At 36.4% G+C, this 24,223-nt stretch overlaps 1 protein-coding gene and 1 long non-coding RNA gene across 8 annotated transcripts in view; both read left to right on the forward strand.

The window, feature by feature from the left end:
• The window catches only part of srpk2 (SRSF protein kinase 2), a 141,396-nt gene that overhangs the window by 111,870 nt on the left and 5,303 nt on the right, over positions 1 to 24,223 (forward strand). For 5 of the 7 annotated variants that reach the window (XM_062983504.1, XM_062983506.1, XM_062983502.1 and 2 more), the window contains 13 exons: positions 3,377 to 3,485; positions 4,917 to 5,004; positions 5,247 to 5,334; positions 6,881 to 6,987; positions 8,475 to 8,640; positions 9,888 to 9,913; positions 11,497 to 11,743; positions 13,354 to 13,842; positions 19,193 to 19,293; positions 19,389 to 19,496; positions 22,386 to 22,455; positions 23,297 to 23,389; positions 23,729 to 23,821. In XM_062983504.1, coding sequence (XP_062839574.1) covers positions 3,377 to 3,485; positions 4,917 to 5,004; positions 5,247 to 5,334; positions 6,881 to 6,987; positions 8,475 to 8,640; positions 9,888 to 9,913; positions 11,497 to 11,743; positions 13,354 to 13,842; positions 19,193 to 19,293; positions 19,389 to 19,496; positions 22,386 to 22,455; positions 23,297 to 23,389; positions 23,729 to 23,821 — 1,785 coding nt within the window. The remainder of the gene's footprint in view (positions 1 to 3,376; positions 3,486 to 4,916; positions 5,005 to 5,246; positions 5,335 to 6,880; positions 6,988 to 8,474; positions 8,641 to 9,887; positions 9,914 to 11,496; positions 11,744 to 13,353; positions 13,843 to 19,192; positions 19,294 to 19,388; positions 19,497 to 22,385; positions 22,456 to 23,296; positions 23,390 to 23,728; positions 23,822 to 24,223) is intronic. The other 2 variants (XM_062983503.1, XM_008111553.3) reach the window with 2 other exon arrangements.
• On the forward strand, positions 13,849 to 18,860 carry LOC134299732 (uncharacterized). Its single transcript, XR_010006974.1, has 2 exons — positions 13,849 to 15,664; positions 16,368 to 18,860. It is a non-coding gene; the product is annotated as an uncharacterized LOC134299732 (long non-coding RNA).

The following is a 24,223-nucleotide window of genomic DNA, read 5'->3' on the forward strand; positions in this document are numbered from 1 at the left end:
GCCTACCGCCCCCTTTCCAGAAAAAATACTACTCAGTGCCCTGGAAATTAATTTTTAAAAAAATTTAATAGCAATTAAACAGAAAGATATATGTACCTGTGGCCATCACCGCTCCCCTGGATTGCTGCAGCGCCCACCAGGGGGCGATAACGCCCACTTTGGGAATCACTGGCTTAGAGCATGAGAACAAACAGAGATGCCTTTAGACTTGAGACTCCATTAGAGCACAGAACATGTGAGACGCCATGAGACTATGGACTGTTAAGAACAAACTTGTGTTGATGTTGGTTATAAGATGACCTGTGTTATCTGCATAGAGAAAGTACTTCAGATCTATCTGAAACTGGATTGACAAGTTATGTACCCGAAGATTGTGAGTAACCGAGATATGTTACTTTTAATGAAATCTATTTTTGTCTCTTGAGAGCATGATACAGAAACAATATTTTTTATGGGAGAGTAAATGTTTTGGGCACTGAAAGAAACACTTCTGAAATGGCTGATTTTTGTGCCTTGGCATAATCCCTGTCCCTAACAGATCAGAGACAACTAGGTTATCAGTCTAACAACAAAAAGCCAAATTGCCTTGCATAAGTACATGTGGTTATATACCACTGAAGAGAAGATTTTACTCAATAGAGTTTTTTGGCTCTTCTCTGGAAGATCATATTTTTACAAAAGGTTATGATTTTCAAATGATCGTGAATGCTATTATTATCCAAAAGGTTATGGAGATTCTGGTTTTCAAAAAGGTTACGATCTCTAAAACGTCATGTCTTTGCAAAAGAGGATGACTCAATAAGCTGTATATTAATAATGCAAAATTATATAATTGCTTCTTCTTGGTTGCTCTTTTAACCCTAAAACTACTTTTGATCCAGCCAAAATGTATGTTTTATATACCATTATGTCTTTTTAGAAGGAATGTTTTAGGGGATTGAGGATACACTGCAGATACTGTTTCCTTGTGAAATGATACAGTATATTAATTATGTATTACCAATCTTTGGCAGTTGTGTATTGGCAATCTTTGACAGTTATAGTGTTCTTTCAATTATATTCCCCAACATGAAAACTAATTGTGGGTTAGTGGTTAGATCCTGTATGGTTTTAGGTAAAGGTAAAGGTTTTCCCCTGACATTAAGTCTAGTCGTGTCCAACTCTGGGGGTTGGTGCTCATCTCCATTTCTAAGCCAAAGAGCCGATGTTGTCTGTAGACACCTCCAAGGTCATATGGCCAGCGTGACCGCGTGGAGCGCTGTTACCTTCCCACTGATGCAGTACTTATTGATCTACTCACGTTTGCATTTTTTTGAACTGTTAGGTTGGCAGAAGCTGGGGCTAACAACGGGAGCTCACCCCACTCCCCGGATTCGAACCGCCGACCTTTCGGTCAGCGAGTTCAGAAGCTCAGCAGTTTAACACACTGCGCCACCAGGGGTTCCCTGTAGGCTTTTACTGTTTCAAAAAACAAAAAATGGCTGCTATGTCTGAAATAGCGGTTGCCTTTGAGACTTTTAGCACTGTTGGACTAGAATTTCCATCTGCGGTTGCAATGCCACTGAGCCTCGCATTAACTTGTTTGCCCGTTGCATCTGTGTAGTTGTGGATTACCATTGCCACAGTCTGTTTGGAGGATAACATCATTTATTTAAAGTCATATAGCTTATAGATAATATTACCTAGGCATAGAACCTGATTACACATTGAGAAGTGTATTTACTTTGAGGTTTGTTATTAGTATTGTCGAGATGTTACATCTGTGAATGTATATTTCAGGAATCTTGGAAAGCTTATTCATTATTAGCTGTTTGGATTAAGACCAGAGTGAAATTCTCTTTCAGATAATATCAATTGTCTTTGAATAAACTTATTCATATTTAGCATTTACAATCATGTTATAGTTACAATTATGCTACAAAAATAGACTTTTTGTGGGGTCATTGACATTTGTGGTGTACGTTCTGTCAAATAGTAAGATCTGATTCATATTAGGTCTGGGTTTTGTGTGTGAAAATTACTCAGATACCTTTTCAAACTGCTGCCACAGTGTGCTTAATCACTTACTAAAAATGTATAAACTATCAAAATAGATTGTTGGTCTTTACGAACACAGCTACCATATGATTTTCACATGAATATTCCCTGGGCTTGGAAATGGGGATAGAAAATTGTGATAGGTAGTGAGGATTAGGATTGGGTAAGCAAGAACAAAACATGCCTTTAAGTTGCATATTTGTCTTTTATTTCTATTAATTATTGTTATTATTATTTCTTATACTGAGAACCTCTCTGGAAGATCTGCTATATAGGAAACTGTAGTTTCCAATTTTACTTTCCCAGTCAATCATAACCTGTAATGTGTTCAAACTGACATTATGTCAAACTGTAGTTGAGGTTTATCAATGTTTGTAGGTTTGTACAAAATGTTCTTTTTGTAGGTTTAGTGAAAAATAAAAGTCATTTTAGATAATATTGGACTTGAAGAATAGCTAATTAATTATTCTGTAAAATAACCGTATAAAACACCATTACTTAAGTAAATTACTGTCATACTTTTGATATAGGAATTTTTGTGTTCATAAATAAACGTATGTAGCAGAAAAATCTTAGCTAAATGAAGTTATAGAACAGGAATGGCCAGCTAGTAATTTCTGGTTCCATTTGCCACTGGTGCCATGCCAGATTTTGATAAAGAATACTGTAAATTTTGTGAAGCAGCAGAGAAGGCGGAAATAACCCCTTGTGATGAATTTTTTCTTGCTGTATGGTGACAGATTCCCTGCATTTGTATATCTTGCATGCCTTTAATATATAAATCCACGTGTTGCATGTAATGCTAGGGCTGAGTGATCTTTATCTATAAATTGACATGTCCAGGGATTTTAGATCATGCCAGAATTATTAAGGTATTTGTCAGTCGTGGAATAGTCATGGTAGAGTTCTTGTTTCTGAATACTACAGAGGGGAGAGGTCTGTTAATAACATTGATCATTCAGGTTGTAGGAAAAACACAAATACTTTAAATTTACATAAGCAACTGCACATTGATTTGATCGTTTTACCATTACTAGACCTTGAAGCCATAGTCTATGATATTATACCCCAGATAGGTTAGTTAAATATTGCATGCGTGATACTTCCATAAAGACACATATATCGTAGTTCGTGTTTTTTCCCCTATGATTCAACCTGTTGAACAATGCAATCCATTATATTTTTTTCAAAAGTAACTCCCACTATGTTTAATTAACTTGTTCCTGATAAATAATCTTTGGATTGGATTCTAATATTAGTTGGTGATGCTGAGATGCATTCATATATGTAATTAAAAATAGCTGATTTTCTGTGTATGTTATTTTATATCTTTGCAAAGGAGGCTATCACCCAGTGAAAATTGGAGATCTATTTAATGGCCGATATCATGTCATCAGAAAATTAGGATGGGGACACTTCTCTACAGTCTGGCTATGCTGGGATATGCAGTAAGATATACACCTTTTTTCCTTTGCATGTTAACTTTCTAATGAGTGTAAATAGTACTTCATAGGATTTATTCTCTATGAAGTTGCTAATAGGTTAAAATCGGAATGGGATTGTATAACAATTACTAGACCTTCAGTGTAGGGCACATTTGTCATTCTGAAGACCCACAGGCCAAATCTGGTCCTCCGTGTCATTCTATATGCTGGAGTGAAACTTCTGTATTCCTCATCATTAGACATCACGACTGGAGCTGATGGGAGTTGTGATACAGTAACATCTGGAAAGCTGCAGTTTGTTCTGTTCGTTAGGAGAGTGGAGTTTGAATTGAGATACTAGACTTGTGAAAAGGATGTCTGATGTTAACATGTCATTGAACCTTTCTTCAGCCTCAGAGCCACAAGTGCTTTTGGGTTGCAATTCTCCTTATCACCAGTTTATATGGTGGATAATCAAAAGCAGTGGGAGTTGTTATTCAGTAACATCTGGGTAAAAACTAAAGGGCGCCACCTGCTATGTAAGAAAAATATAGTTGTCCCTCTGTATCCACAGATTCTCCTGAACTCTTAAATATATTTCCCTTCATTTATCACTGGTGGACTTACTGACTATACATACTGACAATATACATACTTTAATAGAAAGTTTTAGAAACTTTATCCTTTACAAAGCCCAAATATAATGTTATGATTACAGTGAGTCATCCACTTTTGCAAGGGTTAAAACGCAGGACCCCTGCAAAAGGGGAAAATTGTAAAAAAAATGCTATTTTAAACAGCTATTGGAGGAAGTCCTTCAGGATGAGTCTATAGTTGACTCCACAGCCATGGAGGACCTAGAAATGTCTAGAGATAACATGTTAATCAGATCATAAAAAATCAAATCCACAGAAATTACGTTTACCCTTCCCTGACTGTACTACTTCACGTAAGCAGATTTTTCCTTGTCTTTAGCTCTTCCTAAGTATGTTCCTGCTATTCATTTTTAAAAGGGAAGGAAAAGATTTGTTTGTTACATGCCTCAAGGCTTTACTCTCAACTTACCTACAGGTCAAAGCAAAATCCATACGTTTAAGTGCAGGACTGTTTACGGACAATGGCTACGTCTTTGTGTGATATACTGTATGATGTTGTTTTATGTGATGTGTTTAATAATGTTTAATGTTTTATTAGTGGAGGGTCAACCTTATGCTGTTTTTTATTGAGGGCATTGAATTGTTGCTAATACTGTGAACCGCCCTGAGTCCCCTTCGGGGTTGAGAAGGGCAGTATATAAATACTGCAAATAAATAAATAAATTTACAAATTATCCCCAGACTTCCCTTCAACCTTATATGTGAGACTGAGTTATATGTGAGCGCTTATGTCGTAATTGTTAAAAAATGTTAACAAAATGTACTGCCTTTGATAGTTTCTTTTTAAATTATTTTGAAGGGGGAAAAGGTTCGTTGCAATGAAAGTAGTGAAAAGTGCTCAACATTATACAGAGACAGCCTTGGATGAAATAAAATTACTTAAATGTGTAAGTATTGGGACAATTTGTTTTGCTCCATTATTTTGTATATCTAATTGTTTAAACAAATGTGCAGTCTTGAGATTCATCCTCTCTAGGAAATTATTTAACCAAAACATAAGAGATATTTTTTATTGTACAGTACTTTTTATAGCTAAAATGTCTATGAGAAAATTGTTCAAATATTTTGTTGGGGCTTCAAATCTGTTTAAATAAAATTTGTTTAAATGTTGTTTTCTTATCTTTTTTAGGTTCGTGAAAGTGACCCTAGTGATCCAAATAAAGACATGGTTGTACAGTTAATTGACGACTTCAAAATTTCTGGCATGAATGGAATACGTATCTTTTTCTCTTGCTGCCTGTTTTGCACCCCTATTCCCAATTTGCCAATATTTTGGTATTAAATGGCCTTATTTATGTTTTTCAGAATAAAACATTGGTTTAATTATTTAATTTTTTTAAATACTGTTGGAACATTAGTAATACTATTAGTATGTGAAATACTGGAAATAAGTTTCAAAAAGACCATAGTATATCTGACAATTTGTAACCAGGCTTCTGTTTGCACAATGGGACTTCATATTCTTTAAAGGAGAAGGAAATGATTAACACTTTTTTTTTTTTTTACTGTTAAGGGTTTTTTTAATATTATGTGCTGGGTATGTGTTTATCCACAAAAATATACAGTCTACTAACTATGTCTAACAATATACAAACTACATAAAAATGAAAATAAAAGATAATTAGGAAAAAGAAAATAGAGTTGAGAATTGAGCAAAAGAAAGAAAATAAAAGAAAACAAAAAAGAGAGATAAAATGACTTCCATAGCTACTGTCTCTAAGTCCTTATTAAACCTCCTACATATTCCCCTTCTTTTAAAAATAAATTTAAAGAAAAAGTACTTTCCTTTCTACAAACTAATGAGCAAGTGAAAGTTTCTCTTAATATAGATCTTGTGATGACATCTCTCGGGTAGACATGTAGTCTGCGGTAGTCACTAGTCTTGTGCATTTGTATAAAATTGCTACCTGTTTCTCTTTGTTCCATTCGTATGGCCCCATTTCCGTGTGTCGCTTCCGAAACCGGTGCTCATACAAATCAGCTCTTTCGTTTCACCATTCAAATATACAAATGCATTTGTCTCATTGGTGGCAATGGACGGGCTGCCCAGGCTCCTCTTCCGCTCGGTTTTAGGGCTAGAGGGGTGAAAATCACCACACATGGAGGGCATATCTACCATTTTTAGACCTCCAACTCCTACAAGGTTTGGGTCATCTCCCGAATTTTAGGGTTTTTTCCCTTTCTATAAACAAAATCTCCTTAAAAACATTCCCTCTTTTCCTGCTGGTTCCACCCTCTAACCTAAGGGCTTAAGATACCAATGATTTGGAGACGTTTTACGCTCGATCTGCGGAGGAGACCTGAGGTTAAAGGCAGAGCTTTAAGGTACCACTGATTCTGAGAGGTCTCCCTCTTGATATGCAGAGGAGACCTGAAGTTAAAGAATAAGAAGGCTGCAAGGCAGGCACTGAGGCAGGCAAGATGCAACAAATGCAACTGGCAGACACACCCACAATGAGCTCCCAGGGCTCCTCAGGCAGCACCACGTGGAATGAACAGCAGCAAAGCAAACGGTTTTGCGCTACTTTTACTTTCGTTTCACTGCTTCATTCGTGTGGGGAGGAGTCTGCCGTAACAAATGAACTGTATGGTACAAAAGCACGAATGGAACATATGAAACAAAAAACGGTCCCTATTACTTGCACACTTAACTGTGTTCAGTCAATGCTTGGTCAAAATATGTAATATTTACTTGTAATATTTTTTTCATGAAGGTTACAAACTAATGACATTATTGGCCATTATTCCTTAATTACATCTCAGATGTCTGTATGGTTTTTGAAGTTCTTGGGCATCACCTTTTAAAATGGATAATTAAGTCCAACTATCAGGGCCTTCCCATCCGTTGTGTAAAAAGTATAATACAGCAGGTAAGATGTTAAAAATAGTTTATCTAGAAATGTGTTAATATTTGTAATGCAAAATTTTGTAACACTATCAGATATTATTGGGACTGGGTTTTCAAAGACTTCGCCCCGATATGGTTTGAAACACCATACTACTAATTACAACATTTATGATAAGAGCTGGTCTGAATGCTTTAAGTAGCAATTCTTCTAAATGGTTTATTTTTTATTTAATTTTTAGAAAATTTCACAGGTTGGGGCTTGTATAGCACAAAGCAGGAAGCAATTAAATTCAGTAATAAAATTCAAGAAATTCTAAAACATCAACAGCAATAATGATAAAAAGTTAGATGCAGGAGATTAAACTGATAAAATGAATGCCTGTCTAAGCAAGGTATACACAAAAATGGTATCAAAGAGGATACCAATCTAGAATCCCAGACTGAGAATTCCACTAATATGTGTGAGCGCCAGGAAACCCCTTTCTCTTGATCTTATAATTTCTTCCATCATCATAGCTAGGGCATAGCAATGGTGTCTCTACCAGATCTTAGACATGTTGGTATGGAAGGAACTGGCTCCTAAAGTAAGCCAGATCTAAGTCACCTAGCACTTAAATAATAATTATTAGCATGTTGAATTCTGCCTTGGAAATAGCCCTGGCAGGTCAAACATACTATATATACGTTGACCTCAAGTATACATTGAGTCAACCTAGGTTTTTTGACTAAAATTTCTAGACTTATAATGATCCTAATAAATAGTATGGAATAGAATTTCTGAAATCATTATCTCAGGCATCAACTATTATGGAATTTGTTTTCAGCATACTGATCAATACATTTGTAGACTTACCTGCTTTTTCTTATTAGTAAGTGCTCTGCCTGATTTTTTCCCACCTCTGAAATTCTAATTTATCTTTCAGTCAATATTTGCTCTAGATGTGTCTTTCTTATATGCTCAGGAAGAGCAATGTGAATTGATGTTAAAAATCATTTGAAAGTGTAATTTAAAATTCTAAAAAAAGTATTTGAAGTAGTTAGAAATATTCTGCAGCATTTAGCATTAAATTTGGCAAGAGGGTTCATGTCCTGGTTTAGGTACTTTCTAAAACAGGTATGTAAATAAGTCAATATAGACCATATTTTTCCATTTTCAAGATGGCGTCGAGGTAAGAGGAGCTCCGTTAGGCTTGGAAAGGGAAACTAATTTAATCTGAGCCAATCCTTCTTTCGTATAACTCCTCTCTAAACCAGACCATGCTAATCTTGACCCCGGGGGGGGGGGGGTGTCAAAGGACCCCTCGGTGTGAAGGAAGGTGCAGATCTGTGCCAATAAGAGAGAGATTAAAGTGAAAGAAAACACTTTTTTAATTGAAATATGGGAAGCCTATACCTGTTAGGTATTTCCTTACTAATTGCCTTGTTAGTCTGAAAGTTTCTGAAACCCAATAAATGCAAGACATTTCCATTGTAGTGATCATATTCTCCTTTGGATTATTTTACAATCAGGTATTGCAGGGTTTAGATTATCTTCACAGCAAGTGTAAGATCATCCATACAGACATCAAACCAGAAAACATCTTGATGTGTGTGGACGACACTTATGTACGTAGAATGGCTGCAGAAGCAACAGAGTGGCAAAAAGCTGGTGCCCCTCCACCTTCTGGCTCAGCAGGTACAGTAGGAGATTTATCCCTTCAGTAAGTAAAACCAGATCTCGATATTAGCTGGAGGAACATTTAATTAGTTCAAGATAATGGGCACAGTAAATATATACAAAACTAATTTAAATATTTTAAAGGTTATTAACATATGAATAATGTATAGATTCATTTTAAAACTGTTCATTTTAATATAGGAAACCAATCTAAGGATTTTATTTCTTGAGAGCCAGCTAAAGCTTAATTACAGGTTCAAGATTTCAGTGGGTTCTTCCTGTTATTTACAACATCTAACATTTCCCCCCTAGTTTTAAATCTAAAGCTGTCTTTTAAAGACCCAGGAAAATACTTGATCTCTCATTGTGTCTACCTTGCCTTCTACATAGCTCAAGGAACTCCCTTCTCACCAGGCTCTTCCACATGCACATAGACATGTATATTTTGTCATTCTCTTTGAGCCTGAAAATTACTAGGTACCCTCTTTGGTACCTGAATTACGCTAACATGAACATTTTTTTTTGTGTTTGAACATTTTTTTCCTCTTCCCCGCCTTCCAATATTATTTGATCAAATATCATGTCAAGATATAAAGATATAGTTCAGTACTGCTCTGCTATGGCCATTTCATGCACTTTAGGCTAGGAATCATTTTAAGATGTTAATCATATACTATGTTAGATTCAGCATGTCATTTCCCTACAACACATACCTAGTAAATGAAAACATCAAACAACAGCTTTGACTGCTTTGCATGGTGAATGCTGGAGTAATATGTTGTATCAAAACTCAGTTCTGTCCAGAAATTATATTATTTTCCATATTTTCTGAAATCTAGTTTCATTTTTAAAACATTATCTGGGAACTTCATTATTAATATGCAACTGGGCTGCTGGCCAATATACAATTTAATATATTAAATATTTGGAAAAATATGTATTTTAATATTACACAACTTTCTTGTTTCCTTGAAAAGCTTTCTTGAGTGTCCAGATGCTTAAAAATACACATGGTGGATAGATTATATGTCATAGCAATATTAGTATCAAAATCCTGAAGTCTTTTTGCCACCTTGTGTAAGCATGACATTATTCTTTGTCTGTAGATTTTTTTAAGTTCACAAAATAAAAATGATCTAAGAGAGCTCTAGCTGTCAGATTCTCTGTTAGTAATGTTTATTTAATTTTTACTAATGTATAATGTGTACATGTATGCTTTTATGAATTTGATTGTGGTTTATTCATTTTGGTGTTTTTATTTTTAGTGAGTACTGCCCCACAACAGAAGCCTGTAAGTACCTTCATATTATATGTCTTTTTTTGTATGTTTGACAATGGAATTGTTAGTGTTTAGAACTTCACACACAATTGTTACACGATAAAGGCTTCTGTGTGTGTGTGTTACCTTGCTGAAAATTATTTAAATACATTATCTCTGTTGAAATAATACAGTGTTTTCTTAATTAGTTTCTGGACAAAATACAAATTGCACGATTTGAGCTTTAAAGTACTACATGGTTTGGGTCTAAGTTACCTACAGAATCGTTTTCTCCCATATAATATTTCCCCTAGAACACTGTGTCTGTGCGGGATAACTCTAGTCAGCCAGAACCCAACTGGCAACCATCAACCAGAGGGCCTTTTCATTGGCCACCCTAAGACTTTGGAAAGACCTGCCAGAAAAGATTTGACAGCTATAAACTGTCAGAATTTGAAAAGAGAATTCCATCTCTTTTGGAACACCTATCCAGTTAGTTTTAAGTTGTGATTTTTAATCCTGCATTTCATCAGTGGATTTTAACTTGTATTTTAACTCTATATATCTTGTTATATGCGTTTTAATAGTGTTTTATCTCTTGTTTTAATGATGTTGTACCCCACCTCAAGCCTCAGGGAGAGGCGGGTAATAATAATAATAATAATAATAATAATAATAATAATAATAATAATAATAAATTAATAATAATAATGCAACTATTAAATACAGCTTATGTCAAGCCAGTATAGGTGCATTCCTGATCTTTGCTTGTGGGAAAGATAAAGAAATTGTTTTGGATGGACTACTTAGGTTTTTCTTTGTGGGATTGGAAGGCAAGTCTTGCACATGTTTGGGCTGTTTGCTGGCATCAGAAAGGCATTGCCAGCTTTTTTCTCTAGCATGGAGTTCAGTCAAGGTCTTCCCTGCACTTGCATTTAGAATCTGGAGAGAGTGAGGCTGAGCCACCTCTCATTCTTTCTAGAAATCGTCCTGTGCCCATTAGAATGTTATCCCTGTTCCCCCCTCCTCCAGCCTGATTCCAACAACCTCCCCAGACCATGTTTCCAACTGAGGCCAGCACTTCCAGCATTCTGACTGGATCTGCTAGTGCTCCCTTTGTCATAGGTTAGTTTGGCAACTTAGTGCATACAGAAAGGAAACGTGTAAAGACATTTGGAGGAGGAAATAGCCAGTTCCAATGGCTACTCTGCCTTTGAGCTGCATGTGACTTCTCCCTCTAAGGCTTAGGCTCAGAACCTCTGTGGGCTGCACCAAATCCTTATAAGGGCCAAATCTGGGCTGCTGGGCTGCATGTTGTGCAGGCCTGGTATAGCACCTCCAGTAATGTATTGCTTAAATTGAATTATTTACTCATAATAGACTAGAGTAAGTAATTTTGTGTAAAATTCTACCCCACTTTCCGTGATGATGTCTGCAGTGGCTAGGGTGGCATATTGGTATTTTCCCATTATTCTCTCCCGGAAGAGAGGAGCACATGCCTGGCTAAGCAATAAGCTGTAGAACGTCAGTTTTGCAGTACCATTCATTAATCTTCTCATTTCACAGAATTTAACCGTCTTGGAGCAAGAGTAATTAGCTGTATTAATTTATTTTAGATTGGAAAAATATCAAAAAATAAAAAGAAGAAACTGAAAAAAAAGCAAAAGAGGCAAGCTGAGCTACTAGAAAAGCGTTTGCAGGAAATAGAGGAATTGGAGCGGGAGGCTGAGAAGAAAAAAATAGAAGAAAATGTAACCTCTGCTGTATCATCCAATGAACAAGAGGATGAATATCACCCAGAAGTCAAGCTAAAAACTGTTGAGTTAGAAGAAGTAGCAGATGAAGAACCTGGGAATGAGGACGGTAAGTGCTGATTTTTAAAATTTGCAATAAAAATGTATTTGGTCCAGAGGGGCTGTTGGATTAATAAATTCTGGCCTGTTAGCAGATCCGAAGTACCTCAGAAGGGTTGATCCAGTGCAATCTAGCAGAATGGTTTCCCTAGTGGAACCAGTGGTCAGTAATTCCCCCTACCCCTGCAGACCTGGCACTCACTGCTTTGGAGTATAGAGAAGACCCTCAGAACAGATCTTCAGGTGACAAGTCACGGAAGAGAGAAAAAGAATTGAAGTTGCATGAGGTTGCGTTCTCTTTCTTCTCCGGGGGTACTGCTGTTGGTGGAGCTATATCATTGACCCTAACCAGTTTGTGCAAATAGGAGCTCCCTTATGCCATGTAGCAGATTATTTTAAAAATGCTAGGATAGAAGGAGTGTGTGAGCAAGATTTTTTTTTTAAAACACCATGATGTCTCAGTCTTAGTAAAGCTGTAACATGGTTAAGGGATTTGAATTGCTGGTGAACATGTATAATCTACTTAAAATCCCCAACCCTCCATTTCAGTTTTGAAACTAATGACAGTTCCAGTTGTACATACATTTTTACTAATTCTTGTTATTGCCAATCTCCTGCTTAGAAGTAGGTTTTCAAACTGTCATTCAGTGAAAAAGAAATTAACACATTAACTGTGAAAATAGAAAATGAGCGAAAGGAATACTAGCTGAAAGGGTGGAAGAGTACTGTGTTTTATCTCGTAATAGTCACACTTTTTGTCCTTTTTCTATCAAAAAAGGGGTGTGGTTATTTTCCAATGGAAAAAAATCTCAGATTCTCCAGGAGGAGGAGGGATGATCCGGCTCTGTTTTTGTTTTTATTTTTTTACCTGCCTGTCAAGGAGGAGGGAAAATTCCCCTTCCCTCCCTTCTTTCTCTGATGGCCAATCAATTTACAAGATCTGAAACTGAACTCTTTGGAGAAAGGGAAGGAGGGAAGATCCGAGTTCCAGAGATCTCAATTTTGGTTTTTTAAAAACTGCCTTGCCTTTGGAAAAAGAAGGAAGGAAGGGGGAATCAGCTCTAAATGGCTCTGCGACTATTATGTGAGGTAATACAGTATATACACACATTGTGTACATATGGTTAGGTGATCCTGGCAACATTTGATTTCCACAAGGCCAAAATAGTTTCATTAAATTCTGTCGAATGTGTAGAATAAATATGATCTAAGCATTGTGCATTTTTGTACTTTGTCAGGCCGCAAATATTTCTTAAACAAATACCAGATCTCCAGTATTTATTATTACCACTGCTTCAGATCACAGTGTTTATTCATTGTTGTCATAATAAAATTCAGTTACTGGTACAAAATATCTCTGCATTTTATTTCAATGGGGAACTACAGAAGGAAGCTGACAATGGTTTTTTAAAATGTAGCTCAAGCTAACTTCAGAACAAAAATGCTGTGGAACTTCATCTGACTTATATAACCAGGAATGTGTGCATTGCCCTCTGAGGCAAAATAGCACTGAGCTGAACTCTGTGTAATAAGTTCAAAGGATGTCTTTTTTTATTATTTTTTAAAAATGGCGTAAGAGAGAATGTAATTTAATGTGTATGTTATCTGTTTACTTATAAGGTGAAACAGAAGATCAGGATGAAAAAGAAGACACAGAAAAAGAAAACACAGAGAAAGATGATGATGTTGAACAGGAACTTGTCAATTCGGAGTCTGCAGATCCCACTTGGATAGAATCGCCTAAAACAAACGGTCACATAATAAATGGTCCTTTTTTATTGGAAGAACAGATTGAAGATGACGACGAGGAAGAGGAGGAATGTCCAAATGCTGAGCAATATAATCTTGATGAGCCAAATGCAAAATGTGATTACAGTTACAGTAGCTCCTATGAACAATTTAATGGTGAATTGCCAAACGGATGTCATAAAATTGTCGAATCACAATTTTCTGAATTCTCAGCTTCTGTGTTCTCTGGAGCACTAGATTCCGTAGCTTGTGGTTCAGCTGTTTCTGAAGAATCAACTGTTACTGAAAGAGAGGGAAGTCCTCCATCCCATGATAGGAGCAGGACAGTTTCAGCATCTAGTACTGGAGACTTGCCAAAAAGTAAGCTTTTCCCTTTTACTTAATATTTTGTTCACCTGTTTTGAATACACTTGATAATGCTACCTTCAGTTTACCATCCTTTTCATATTTTTGCATCTATATAATGCGGAACCTGGTAGACCCTATGCTAACTGCAAATTGAGAGGCAGAATGGAAAACATGGTTCTGTTGGCGTTTGTATGTGTATTAGATGCATTGTTAAACTTTACATTACATAACTGTATATATGCTATTCTTAGAACTGGGTTGCTCTGTTAAGAGCACAGCGTGGCTGTGTTGTAGCTGAGATCTAAAGAATTATGTGATGAGTCCTGTTCATTTGAAATGCCTGTGGGCGTGTGTTTTGTGAACAGCAGCCTACTAAGTCACATGGGAAATGACTTTTGACACCGGAGGGCATTCAGAATCAGTTTGTAACATCATGGGTGACCAGTGTTCAGAGAGAAAAAAGAATCAATGCATTTTACTGAGGCTTCCAAAGTTCTTGAGCCTAAATCAAGGTTTTTGAATCACATCACAACTTGGGATTTCATTTTTGATTGATTGATTCCCTTTGTTCCACCTCCCCTCCTTCCCTGGGTATAGTACAACGTGATTGTGAGAGCACATCAAAGAAATAAATTTTGCTTGTCGTGTATGTATTATAAATTATTGCACATAGGCCATGTATTGTTTGCAGTTCTCTTTTCATTCGTATGTAACTGAAACAATAAGAGATCCATTCTTTTGGTTCACAGCAATTTTATCTGGAGGGATATGAATTTCTTGAAGGGTTTGCATCCATTTTCTCTGCTTTGAGTCCCCTTTGGGAAGATAAAGTGGGGTATCAATAATAATAATAATACATTTCCTGTTTTCATCCTTGTGTCCTGGGAAGTTCTACTTGGGTGCAGATACTGGAGTCGATGCCAAGGAAACAGGAATTTGAATAGTGTGAACATTGCCGAGCAATAAATGTGTTCAGATGTGAACAAGCTCTTAGTGCTATTTGAACATATATGGTTAACTGTGTACTGTGACTTCAAAAAATCTTATGGACTGAAAAGCATGAAGTTTACCAGGTGACCAATATATCCTAGGAGAAAGCTGAAAATGGTTAAATAAAAATAAAATATTGCAGCATCACAGACATTCCAGGAATTCACAGAAGTGTGATCTTATGATTTCTATGATGCTCTGAGCCCCTCTCTACACTGCCGGATTATCTGAATCACATCACAACTTGTTTTAAACTAGATTATATGCCAGTGTAGACTCATATATCCAGTTCAAAGCAGATAATGTGGATTATCTGCTTTGATAATCTGTATTATATGATAGTGTAGAAGTGGCCTGTGAGTGGTTATTGGTTGTTATTTTAATTGGGAAGAATTAAAATTTCATGTTCCTCTTGTCCTACACTTGAATCCACAGCAATGCATACAGTTCCAAAGTGCTGCATAAACTTGAACGCATGTACTTATCATTAGTGCTTGCCAATTAAACTGATAAAGAGTAGCTTTAGCTCCTCTGTGATGCCTGGTATTATTAGGTCGATAATATGCCAATTTTGATATTCAGTTCTGTACAATTGTACAATGACAAAACAGTGCATTGTAAGAAACTTCTTTTACGGTAATTTTTAACAAAGAGATCCACTTTACCCAAAAGTCTTCTGAGGGCTACCAAGTTTTATCTACCACTGATGAAAAATAAGTGCATTTTTCTGCTGATGTCCTTGTAATTGGCCCTGACACAGATACATGAGCAACATAGTCATGGATACTCAAGACAGCTAATCCCAACCACTGCTTCCGATTATATACTGCAGGTGGGAACCCAGGTAAGATCTTATTTCAAAATATTTGACTTGCTGCTTGTTAGTATTCAACTTTGATGGAATGCTAAGGTCTTTGACTGGGACTGGGATTTTATTTGGATAGAGCAGTATTACAAAAATTGAATATACTTTTGAAGCCATATACTATTTCCTTCACATTGCTTATATAAGTATAATAAATACAGCTCTGACTAACTGGCATTGTAACTGACTATTGTAGTTAAAGATGGGTCGAAATTAATCAGTGGCTTTTAATAACATAGTCTAACAAATATCTATACTATATATAGATAGATACATATATAGATATATCTTGGTGTCTTGGTTTTTAGGCCTGGGTTATTTGGCGCTCAGTTCACAAATTGCATTGGATAGACTGCACCAACTCTCGTTTCTTAGATAGGGTTATCATGGTTTCTTACGGGGGGCATATGTTTTGTATCTCAAAAAAATAGAAGTGATAAGGTAAAACTGGTGCCATTTTTGTAATCGGCAGGTCAAATATACCCAGAAACAGGGCTAACTTTTGAGGCACCAAAATGTGTGTTGGCCAGTGTAGGTTCCCCAATGTGCTATGCTTAGCTGAAAAATAATTGGTCTGGAAAAGGATGATGGGAGTCAAGGAAAAGAATGCTTTATTGATCAGTCCTTAAATATCTTCATTAGATCTAATATATATTTTCTCCCTCCTACCTTTTCACAATAGGTTACTGGCTGTATGAAAAGAGAAGGTTACCAGGAATTATTAGCATCCTTGCCAAATGGAATAAGGGAATTTCATTATCAACTTGAGAAGGAACATTGACTTATAGGTCGAGCAAAGGAACAAAATGAATAGAAACAGGATGTAGAACTTGGGTGATCAAAAAGGAAGCAGCAACAGCCTACCCCAGCTCTTAATACCTCTGGATCCAAATTGTGTTCTTCCGAAGTTTCTTGGATGAGATCATTCAGGTCTATTGCAAAGTTGATTTCCAACATTCTGCATTTACAGCATTGACTATGGAGAGCCCTAATGAGAATCTTGTTACTCCATGTCTTCATCTTTCTTATAGAGCCGAGATTCTTCATTGGATTAGAATTTCTTGGCAGAACAGCTCAGTTTATGGGACCACTATTATCACCATCAGTATTTCAACAAGAAGAATATGAGTGCTTTCTAAAAGTCAAAAAGGCCGAGCAGTTTTCTGAAGATGTTCACCTCACTCTGCACCAAACTGATTAAAAATTATAAACCTAAATGTCCAAACAACTGATTGCCCTAGTCTATAAAATCCTAACGGAAGATAGGGTGTCAAGTACGGTGTATTTGTCCCACAATTTCATATTTGTAAACCATATAATCAATTAAAAGAAAAAAGAAATTTTGAAAATCCCCAAAGTAACAGTCTCTTGCCTTCCACAACATATGGAATGATCATTGAACCTATAGATATGTAGGATTTCGTGTTACTTCCCTTGTAGTTTGGAGAGGGAATCTTCTGTTTATTTTAGATCTGCAAGTACTGCCCATGGAAACTATGACTCAGAAGCAAGTGAGTCCACAAACAGAAGATAACCACAAAGAAAAGAATCTATGTTCATTCTGACTTGGATTGTATTTGATGTGAAATAAGTGACTGGAGTAATGTTCTTCTACACACAGTTGGATTTCGGAAGAACGTTGGGTTGTGGGGCAGTTTAAGTAGATTAAAAGTAGTTCTTACAAGTTCCAAAACTGGTAAGCCGCTCCAAAACTTGTAAGCTGCTCTGAGTCCCCCTTGGGGTGAGAAGAGCAGGGTAGAAATAAAGCAAATAAAGCAAATAAATTCTTCTACAAAGGTGTTACTTATCAAGGAAACTTAGATTGATCCCTTTCCTGTTGTCTTTATGTTGGTATTCAGGCTTTCAGTTGATTAATGCTGTACTTATTTTTGTGTTTTCTATACTGGTTTTAAATCAGTTGTGTTTTAATACTGAACCTTTTGTGTTTTTATTGGCATCTGGTTTTTAATCTTGTATGTCCCCATTTTAGGGATATAAATGAAGTAATAAAGTGGTCATTGATCATGGGCCAACAAATTAATGGGCTTGACTGAGAGTGGCACCTGCAAAATATAAAGAAGCCAGTAGATTGTGCATTTTCATACCTTATAGATGCTAACTTTGATCACTGAAACATTGACTGTTGTTCCTAATTTTGGTTCCCATCAGTACAACACAGCTGAAGCATTCAGACTGAAAAAACCCAACAGTTTCAAGTACTGCCATTTGTTTTCTTCCGAAATTCAAAAATTTAAAATACATATAGTTATAATATTTTTCATTATTTCAAAATACATTTTCCTTTGGTGCCATAACCCATCACCCAAATTTGGATGGATCAGCACTTGATTTAAGTCTGTTAAGGTGTCAGACACCAGTTAGGTACAAATCATGGAATGATTGTGAAACGGCTTAGACTATGTCTCTTGGACTGCGTAATTTTAATTGATTGTTAGGTTTTTAATGTTTTTGTTTAACATTAATTTGGTAAAATTTTAATATGTTGGATATGTGTTTGTAGTACTGAACAAGTGCTTGTGTAAGCCGCCTTGAGTCCCCTTCGGGGTTGAGAAATGCTTGCTACAAATGTGATAAAATAAATAAATAAATAAATGTTGATGAACAATTTCTGAAAGTATTTCAGCCAGGATCGTATCAGTTCCATACATTCAAGCTGCCTGGTGATTTTTTAAACAATAACTTTATGTAGTTGTATAATCATTTGTTTTGTTATTCTCTTTTGTGGATTTATTTTTAAATGTGTACAAAATCAAGATGAATGATTACTGCTATCTAAATATACCCAAATGTGGGCAGATGTAGTGGGTTGATACTTTCTCCAAAATGCCCAGATCTACATTTATCGCTTGAACAAAGCAAGGAAAGAATAATATAAAGAGATAATTTTTCCCAAAGAAAATTGTTTCTCTTTCCCAAAAGCAAGGTTTTAGAATGGCTAAATTTCAGGTTTTGCTTTTGCCTTGTTTTGCTTTTTTACGAACTCAGAAAAATAAAATGAGAAGGGCTGCATTTTTGTTGTTTGTGCAGAATGCTGCAAGCAGCTAAAACAGTTCATGCTCGAGTTTGCTGCAATTGTGGAAATATTAAAGGATCATACTATATACAAGTTGTATTTATGATTAACTTAAATTAATAAAATTAATGTTGTAATCTATGTTCTTTACTTTCTGAATATGTGTGTGGGATAGAGAGTGAGAAAGAGAGTGATTAGATGATGAATCTAAATGACAAGTATAATACTAGAGAAGTTTTCATCCTGCTGGATTGTAATGTAGAACATGCTAAGTTATGCTAGGCAAGCTCTGTGGTATGTAAACTTTTACATTCTCCTTGTTCTCTTGTTGTAGTATTGTTAAGAAGTTTAGTATAGCTACACAGTTGTAATCTAACTAATTGCATAGAATGGTAACTCACATTTGAAAATGTACACTAGCGTGTCTTCCATTTTTTAAAGTATTAACTGTATTACCTCTTTACTTACAACAGCAAAAACCCGTGCTGCTGACTTACTGGTGAATCCACTGGATCCAAGAAATGCAGATAAAATTAGAGTCAAAATTGCTGACCTAGGAAATGCTTGCTGGGTGGTAAGTATAACTAGTTTTTAATGAGTTTCCTTTTTTAAGTTTGTCATCTAAATGAAAGTGCTTTTTTATCACTATTGTCTTTTTCATTTTTTTAGCATAAACATTTCACAGAAGACATCCAGACACGGCAGTATAGATCAATAGAGGTTTTGATAGGAGCTGGTTACAGTACACCTGCTGATGTCTGGAGTACGGCATGTATGGTAAGAACTACAGAATAACATTATTTTCCTAGTGAATCAGAAATATGGTTATACTGTTGGGATGCATGTCTGTGGGTCTGGCTGAATTGATTGGAAACCACACTGTCATTAACTAGGCCCCTATTATTTTATCAAGCTGTGTTTTGCTCATTAGAGAGACAGGAGAAAGAAGTGTTGCATTGGGAAAAGGACTGAGCAAGCACTGCATGGTATGCTATTATGCCAGCTGGAAATTCATGATGTACAGGAATCCACTCCAGCTGCCAGTAGTTTGGCTAATTCTACTGCTGGGAATGAGAATGAGACCTGTGATTCCATCCCTTGTCTTCATTCATGCTTTCTGGGTTGGTGTCAGAGCAAGTGATTGCAATGAGTCCAGCCCTGCCACCCAGCTCTTTTTGCTGCATTGTGCTTTTATTGGGATTCATTAACAATTGAAAGGGTAGACAGCCACAAGAAATATCCTGGGCAGGTGCATTTTTATTTATAGCTATTAAAAAGAACATTTAAGATTAAAAACGTTAAGAATCTTTAAAATCTTGTCATTCCATTCTATTCCGTCAGTGGGAAGAATGTTCTTCTAGGATGGGGAGGCAAAGGAAGGATGCTGCTGAATGGTGAATTCATGTCTCTGACTTACTGCTTTGTTATAGATACTTTATACAGTCTTGTATTATGAAGAACATAGAAGGACACACATTCTCTCTATGTCTGTGTCCATGATAATGTCACTATACAGGTGTCTGGCCTGTGGAAATGCAGATTTTTATTCTATGCAAGCATTAGCATTTGAAAAGGTTTGGAAAACTGACACAACTATGACGCCTTTTGAGATTTCTAACATACTACAATATAAAATAATAAGCATTACAGAACACAGAGGATGTAGCTCTGCTTTGGTCCACCTGTGCAAATAGAAGATCACTGTGTAAATAGAAGATTGGACTATATAGTTTGGTTGTTGTTTAAAAAATGAGTCCACATTAACTAAAGGTCTGGTGCACAAAGGTGGTAGCAAAAGACCCACTTTATTCTAACAGTTCAATTGTATACATGTATTTTGCAGGGTCTTTTGCCATTAAGTATGTTTAGAAAGGCAGCCTCCAGAAATTTCTGCCTATTTTCAAAATCTGTTCTCATAAAACATTTAGTGTTCTCCTACCCTAAATTCTGGTCACTGTCATATGCAAACTCTCATCAGTTTGTTTATACTAGTTCCTAATTTTTATCTAAAAAGGAAAACTTTCTTAAAGTGCTTCTACTCTTGTTCTTGGGAAGTCATATCAGCTTCAAAACTTTACAACAATAGGATTTTGTCTTGCCGGTTTTTCCTTTTATGACGGGAGATTTTAATACCTTGTCAGGTCTCTTCCATTGTATAATATAGATGCTATTGAAGGGAACAAAGGTAATCCTTCTGACCTGGAGGATCCTTTGTGCTTTATACCTTGCAAATGTAAAGAGACATTAGTTGGTTAGCTTGGATGCTGAAACAGCTTGAAGAATATATTGCAATGTGAAGATTATCTTGTTTGTGATGATGAAGGCTGTAGGCAGCACTGGTGATTTTCATTATTTGTGTAAATGCAAAATGTATTAACTGATGTTGAATTTTACTCCTGATCTGAATACAGGACAGGAATCACCCTGCTTACAATTTCTTTAGCAAAACTATGTCTGATTTTTCTTTCTCAGTTAGGACCTGGCTTTGCTATTGGGTTGGCAATTGAGTTCAAATTGCCCAGTGGGTTTCCTAGTGAAACTGAAAACATGTAGTAACTGCTACAAAGAATGACATCCCTTTTTTTCTTAAAAAAAAGTTTTATCTTTTGGGCATAAATATATAATTTATGTGATTACATGCTTCTGCTTTGTGATGTCACTCTCTGTAGCTCTTACTACTTACACCACACTTATTCTGCCATTCTAGTCCTCCTTTCCCATCAAATGGCAAGTTCAAAATAATGTATCTACTGCAGCGCAGCATTCAGTACAGACTGACTTCATTTCCCTTCAAATAAACATACGATACTTGCGTTCATTAATTTGCATATCTGACTTACACTTTTGAAACATTCTGCTTGATGGAAAAATGTAGTCCCTGCCGTAACTTCTTTCTGTGAATTAGATGTTATTACTTAGAACCAGCGTAGACTGTGGTTTGAGTGCTAACCAGGACTCAATAGGTTTATTTATGGTCTCCATAAGCCAGAAACAACAATATTTTCATTGCTTAAAATGTTTTCATTTCTGTAGGGTAAGTGTTAGCTTTTGTGAAAGACCTTTCTCATTTTTGTTGTATTAAAAGTCTAGGAAAACATGCTCAACTGGGGAACAAACATTTCAGCTATTTCTTGCATACTAGCTGAAGTTGCCACATAGGAGTAATTGCTCAATACTATTGTGTGATATCGCCCTGGATAGTATAGGTGGGGCCTGGATCTCAGGCTGTAGCCCTTTCTAGGCCCTGCTTCTTTTAACAGCAGTTGCAAAGGATTCTGCTGGAAGAACCTGCATAACTAGTTTTTTGTATCCAAGACGGCTTTGGATTTGTGTTTTTTGGCACAATGTTTTTCAAGCACCTATAAAAAGCAATTATGAAATAGCATAGTGGCCCACTTATTTGAAAAAAGAAAACCCCGTCAATCTGTGACTGTCCAAACTCCTGGGTATACACAAGGTAGCATTTTAAAAAACCAGTCTAGCAATTGTCGATTGAGCTATGAAGCATTCTAGGAGATAACTCTGTAATTATTTAGTCATCTTTTGCACTTTAGACCAAACCATATACTTGTTTAAAATATTTTTTTCTACAGGTGACAAACTTTGCCTTTAAAAAAACATATTTATTGCATATGAATCCCCTATAAATTCCTTGTTTTATCCTAGGCATTTGAGCTTGCGACTGGTGATTATCTGTTTGAACCACATTCTGGTGAAGACTATTCCAGAGATGAGGGTATGTGTCCTTTCAACATTCAAACATTTTGTCCTGTGCTTCCCTCTCTATGCAGAGGGACATGAAGATGCATTGGTTGGTTTGTTCAAGAAGATTGCTGATGAAAATGTTTCATTTCGGAACGTAAACCCCACATTTCCCCCTCCTTCGTTTAAAGTCCTGTCTAGAAATGGGAAGGTCTGGAAAAACTGGAAAAATTGGGGTCGGGGAATGGAAAAATTTGGAAAAAAAAAAGGGAAAAAACGGTTTCCCCCCAATTTTTCTGTTTCCCCCCCCAGGCCTTTCTATCTTTAGTCCTGTCACTAAGAGTAGGTGGGCTGTCTCCTTTCTACAGACACACACCTCTTCTCTAAGGCCTGAAAGGATGAGCCTCCTGCCTTGTCCTGTAAGATTTGTATCTGTGTGTGGCTGCACAACAACATGACTTCATTTTAGAAACAAAAGTTGACATAGTGTGAATGCCTCTCTTGGCGTCAGACCGTGTGTTTAGGATGCTGAACGTTCATTCTGCTTGTGACAGCTGATTACTAAGTGAAAAGCAAACCAGCCAGAATTAACTCTCGCTTCCATCTGTGTTCCTGTCCATTTCCCATGCTTGTTTGCTCATAACATCTTTTGCAGTTGGTGGTAATAATATGGGCATCGTTATTTGGTTTTCCTTTTCCAAGTGCTACTAATGATGCCATGATTTTGCTGCTCCTGGAAACCTCTGCATGGGTTTTCTGCAAATGTGTTTGGAACGTCTGTGGATTTTAAAACTAATTCCATGTTCTTTCCTCTTCTTTTATCCCACCCTCTCCCTGCCCTTCCCGTTCCTGTGTCCTTTTTCTCTCCTTCATAGACCACATAGCACACATCATAGAGCTGCTAGGCAATATCCCAAGGCACTTTGCTCTATCTGGAAAATATTCTCGGGAATTCTTCAATCGCAGAGGTAGTACCTCTTCTTTTTGAAAGGCGCCGTGACGCAGACAGAAATGGATTGGCAGTGTGCTGGATTTACGGCTAAAATGTCCCTTCCCAGATGTTGAGGCAGGCAATTGGCAAAACAAGTATTTAAAAGCAAAATCGCCGGGTGATTTATTTCTTTTGTCAAAATCAGTGGCCTTTTCAATTCTCCCACATGTGACTAGTCCCGTCACTTAGCGACGTTGTATTTTCCGTAGGGAATGATCTATTTCTGTCTGTACCGGGCCAGTGTTAGTGTGTGCATGCAATGTATTGATTAAACTGTTGTATGTTTCTGTTTTGCTGGAAATGTTCTCCAATGCAGATCACATAGCATTGATCATTGAACTGCTGGGAAAAATTCCTCGAAAATACGCTATGTTGGGGAAATATTCCAAGGAGTTTTTCACCAGAAAAGGTAACGGTGTCTCTGAAAACCTAATTTAAACTGTAACCTTTTCCAAAAGAAGACCCTGAACACTTAAAAAATGGATCATGCAGAGTCTTCTTGATTTTTAGGAACATATTAAAGAAGTTATGTACATATGAGCTTTCTATTTTCAAGAGCAGGGAGTCTACATTTTTAAAAGATTTTTTATATATATACTGCCCATAGTGCAGTCCTTTTTTCCCCTACTAGAAATGGAATTTGTTTTACCTGAAATTGGTGTTCTGATTTTTATGACAGTTCAAAAACAAAAAATATATATATAAGAAAAACTTTTGCCTTCCTTCAATCTAGAACATTTGATAGTCACAGTGGCAATAAATTTCTCAACCTCAGATCAAAAGAAAAAATTATGCAAGCTCTGAGCACAAA

The sequence above is a fragment of the Anolis carolinensis genome, chromosome 5, assembly GCF_035594765.1.
Source record: "Anolis carolinensis isolate JA03-04 chromosome 5, rAnoCar3.1.pri, whole genome shotgun sequence".
Classification (NCBI taxonomy): domain Eukaryota; kingdom Metazoa; phylum Chordata; class Lepidosauria; order Squamata; family Dactyloidae; genus Anolis; species Anolis carolinensis.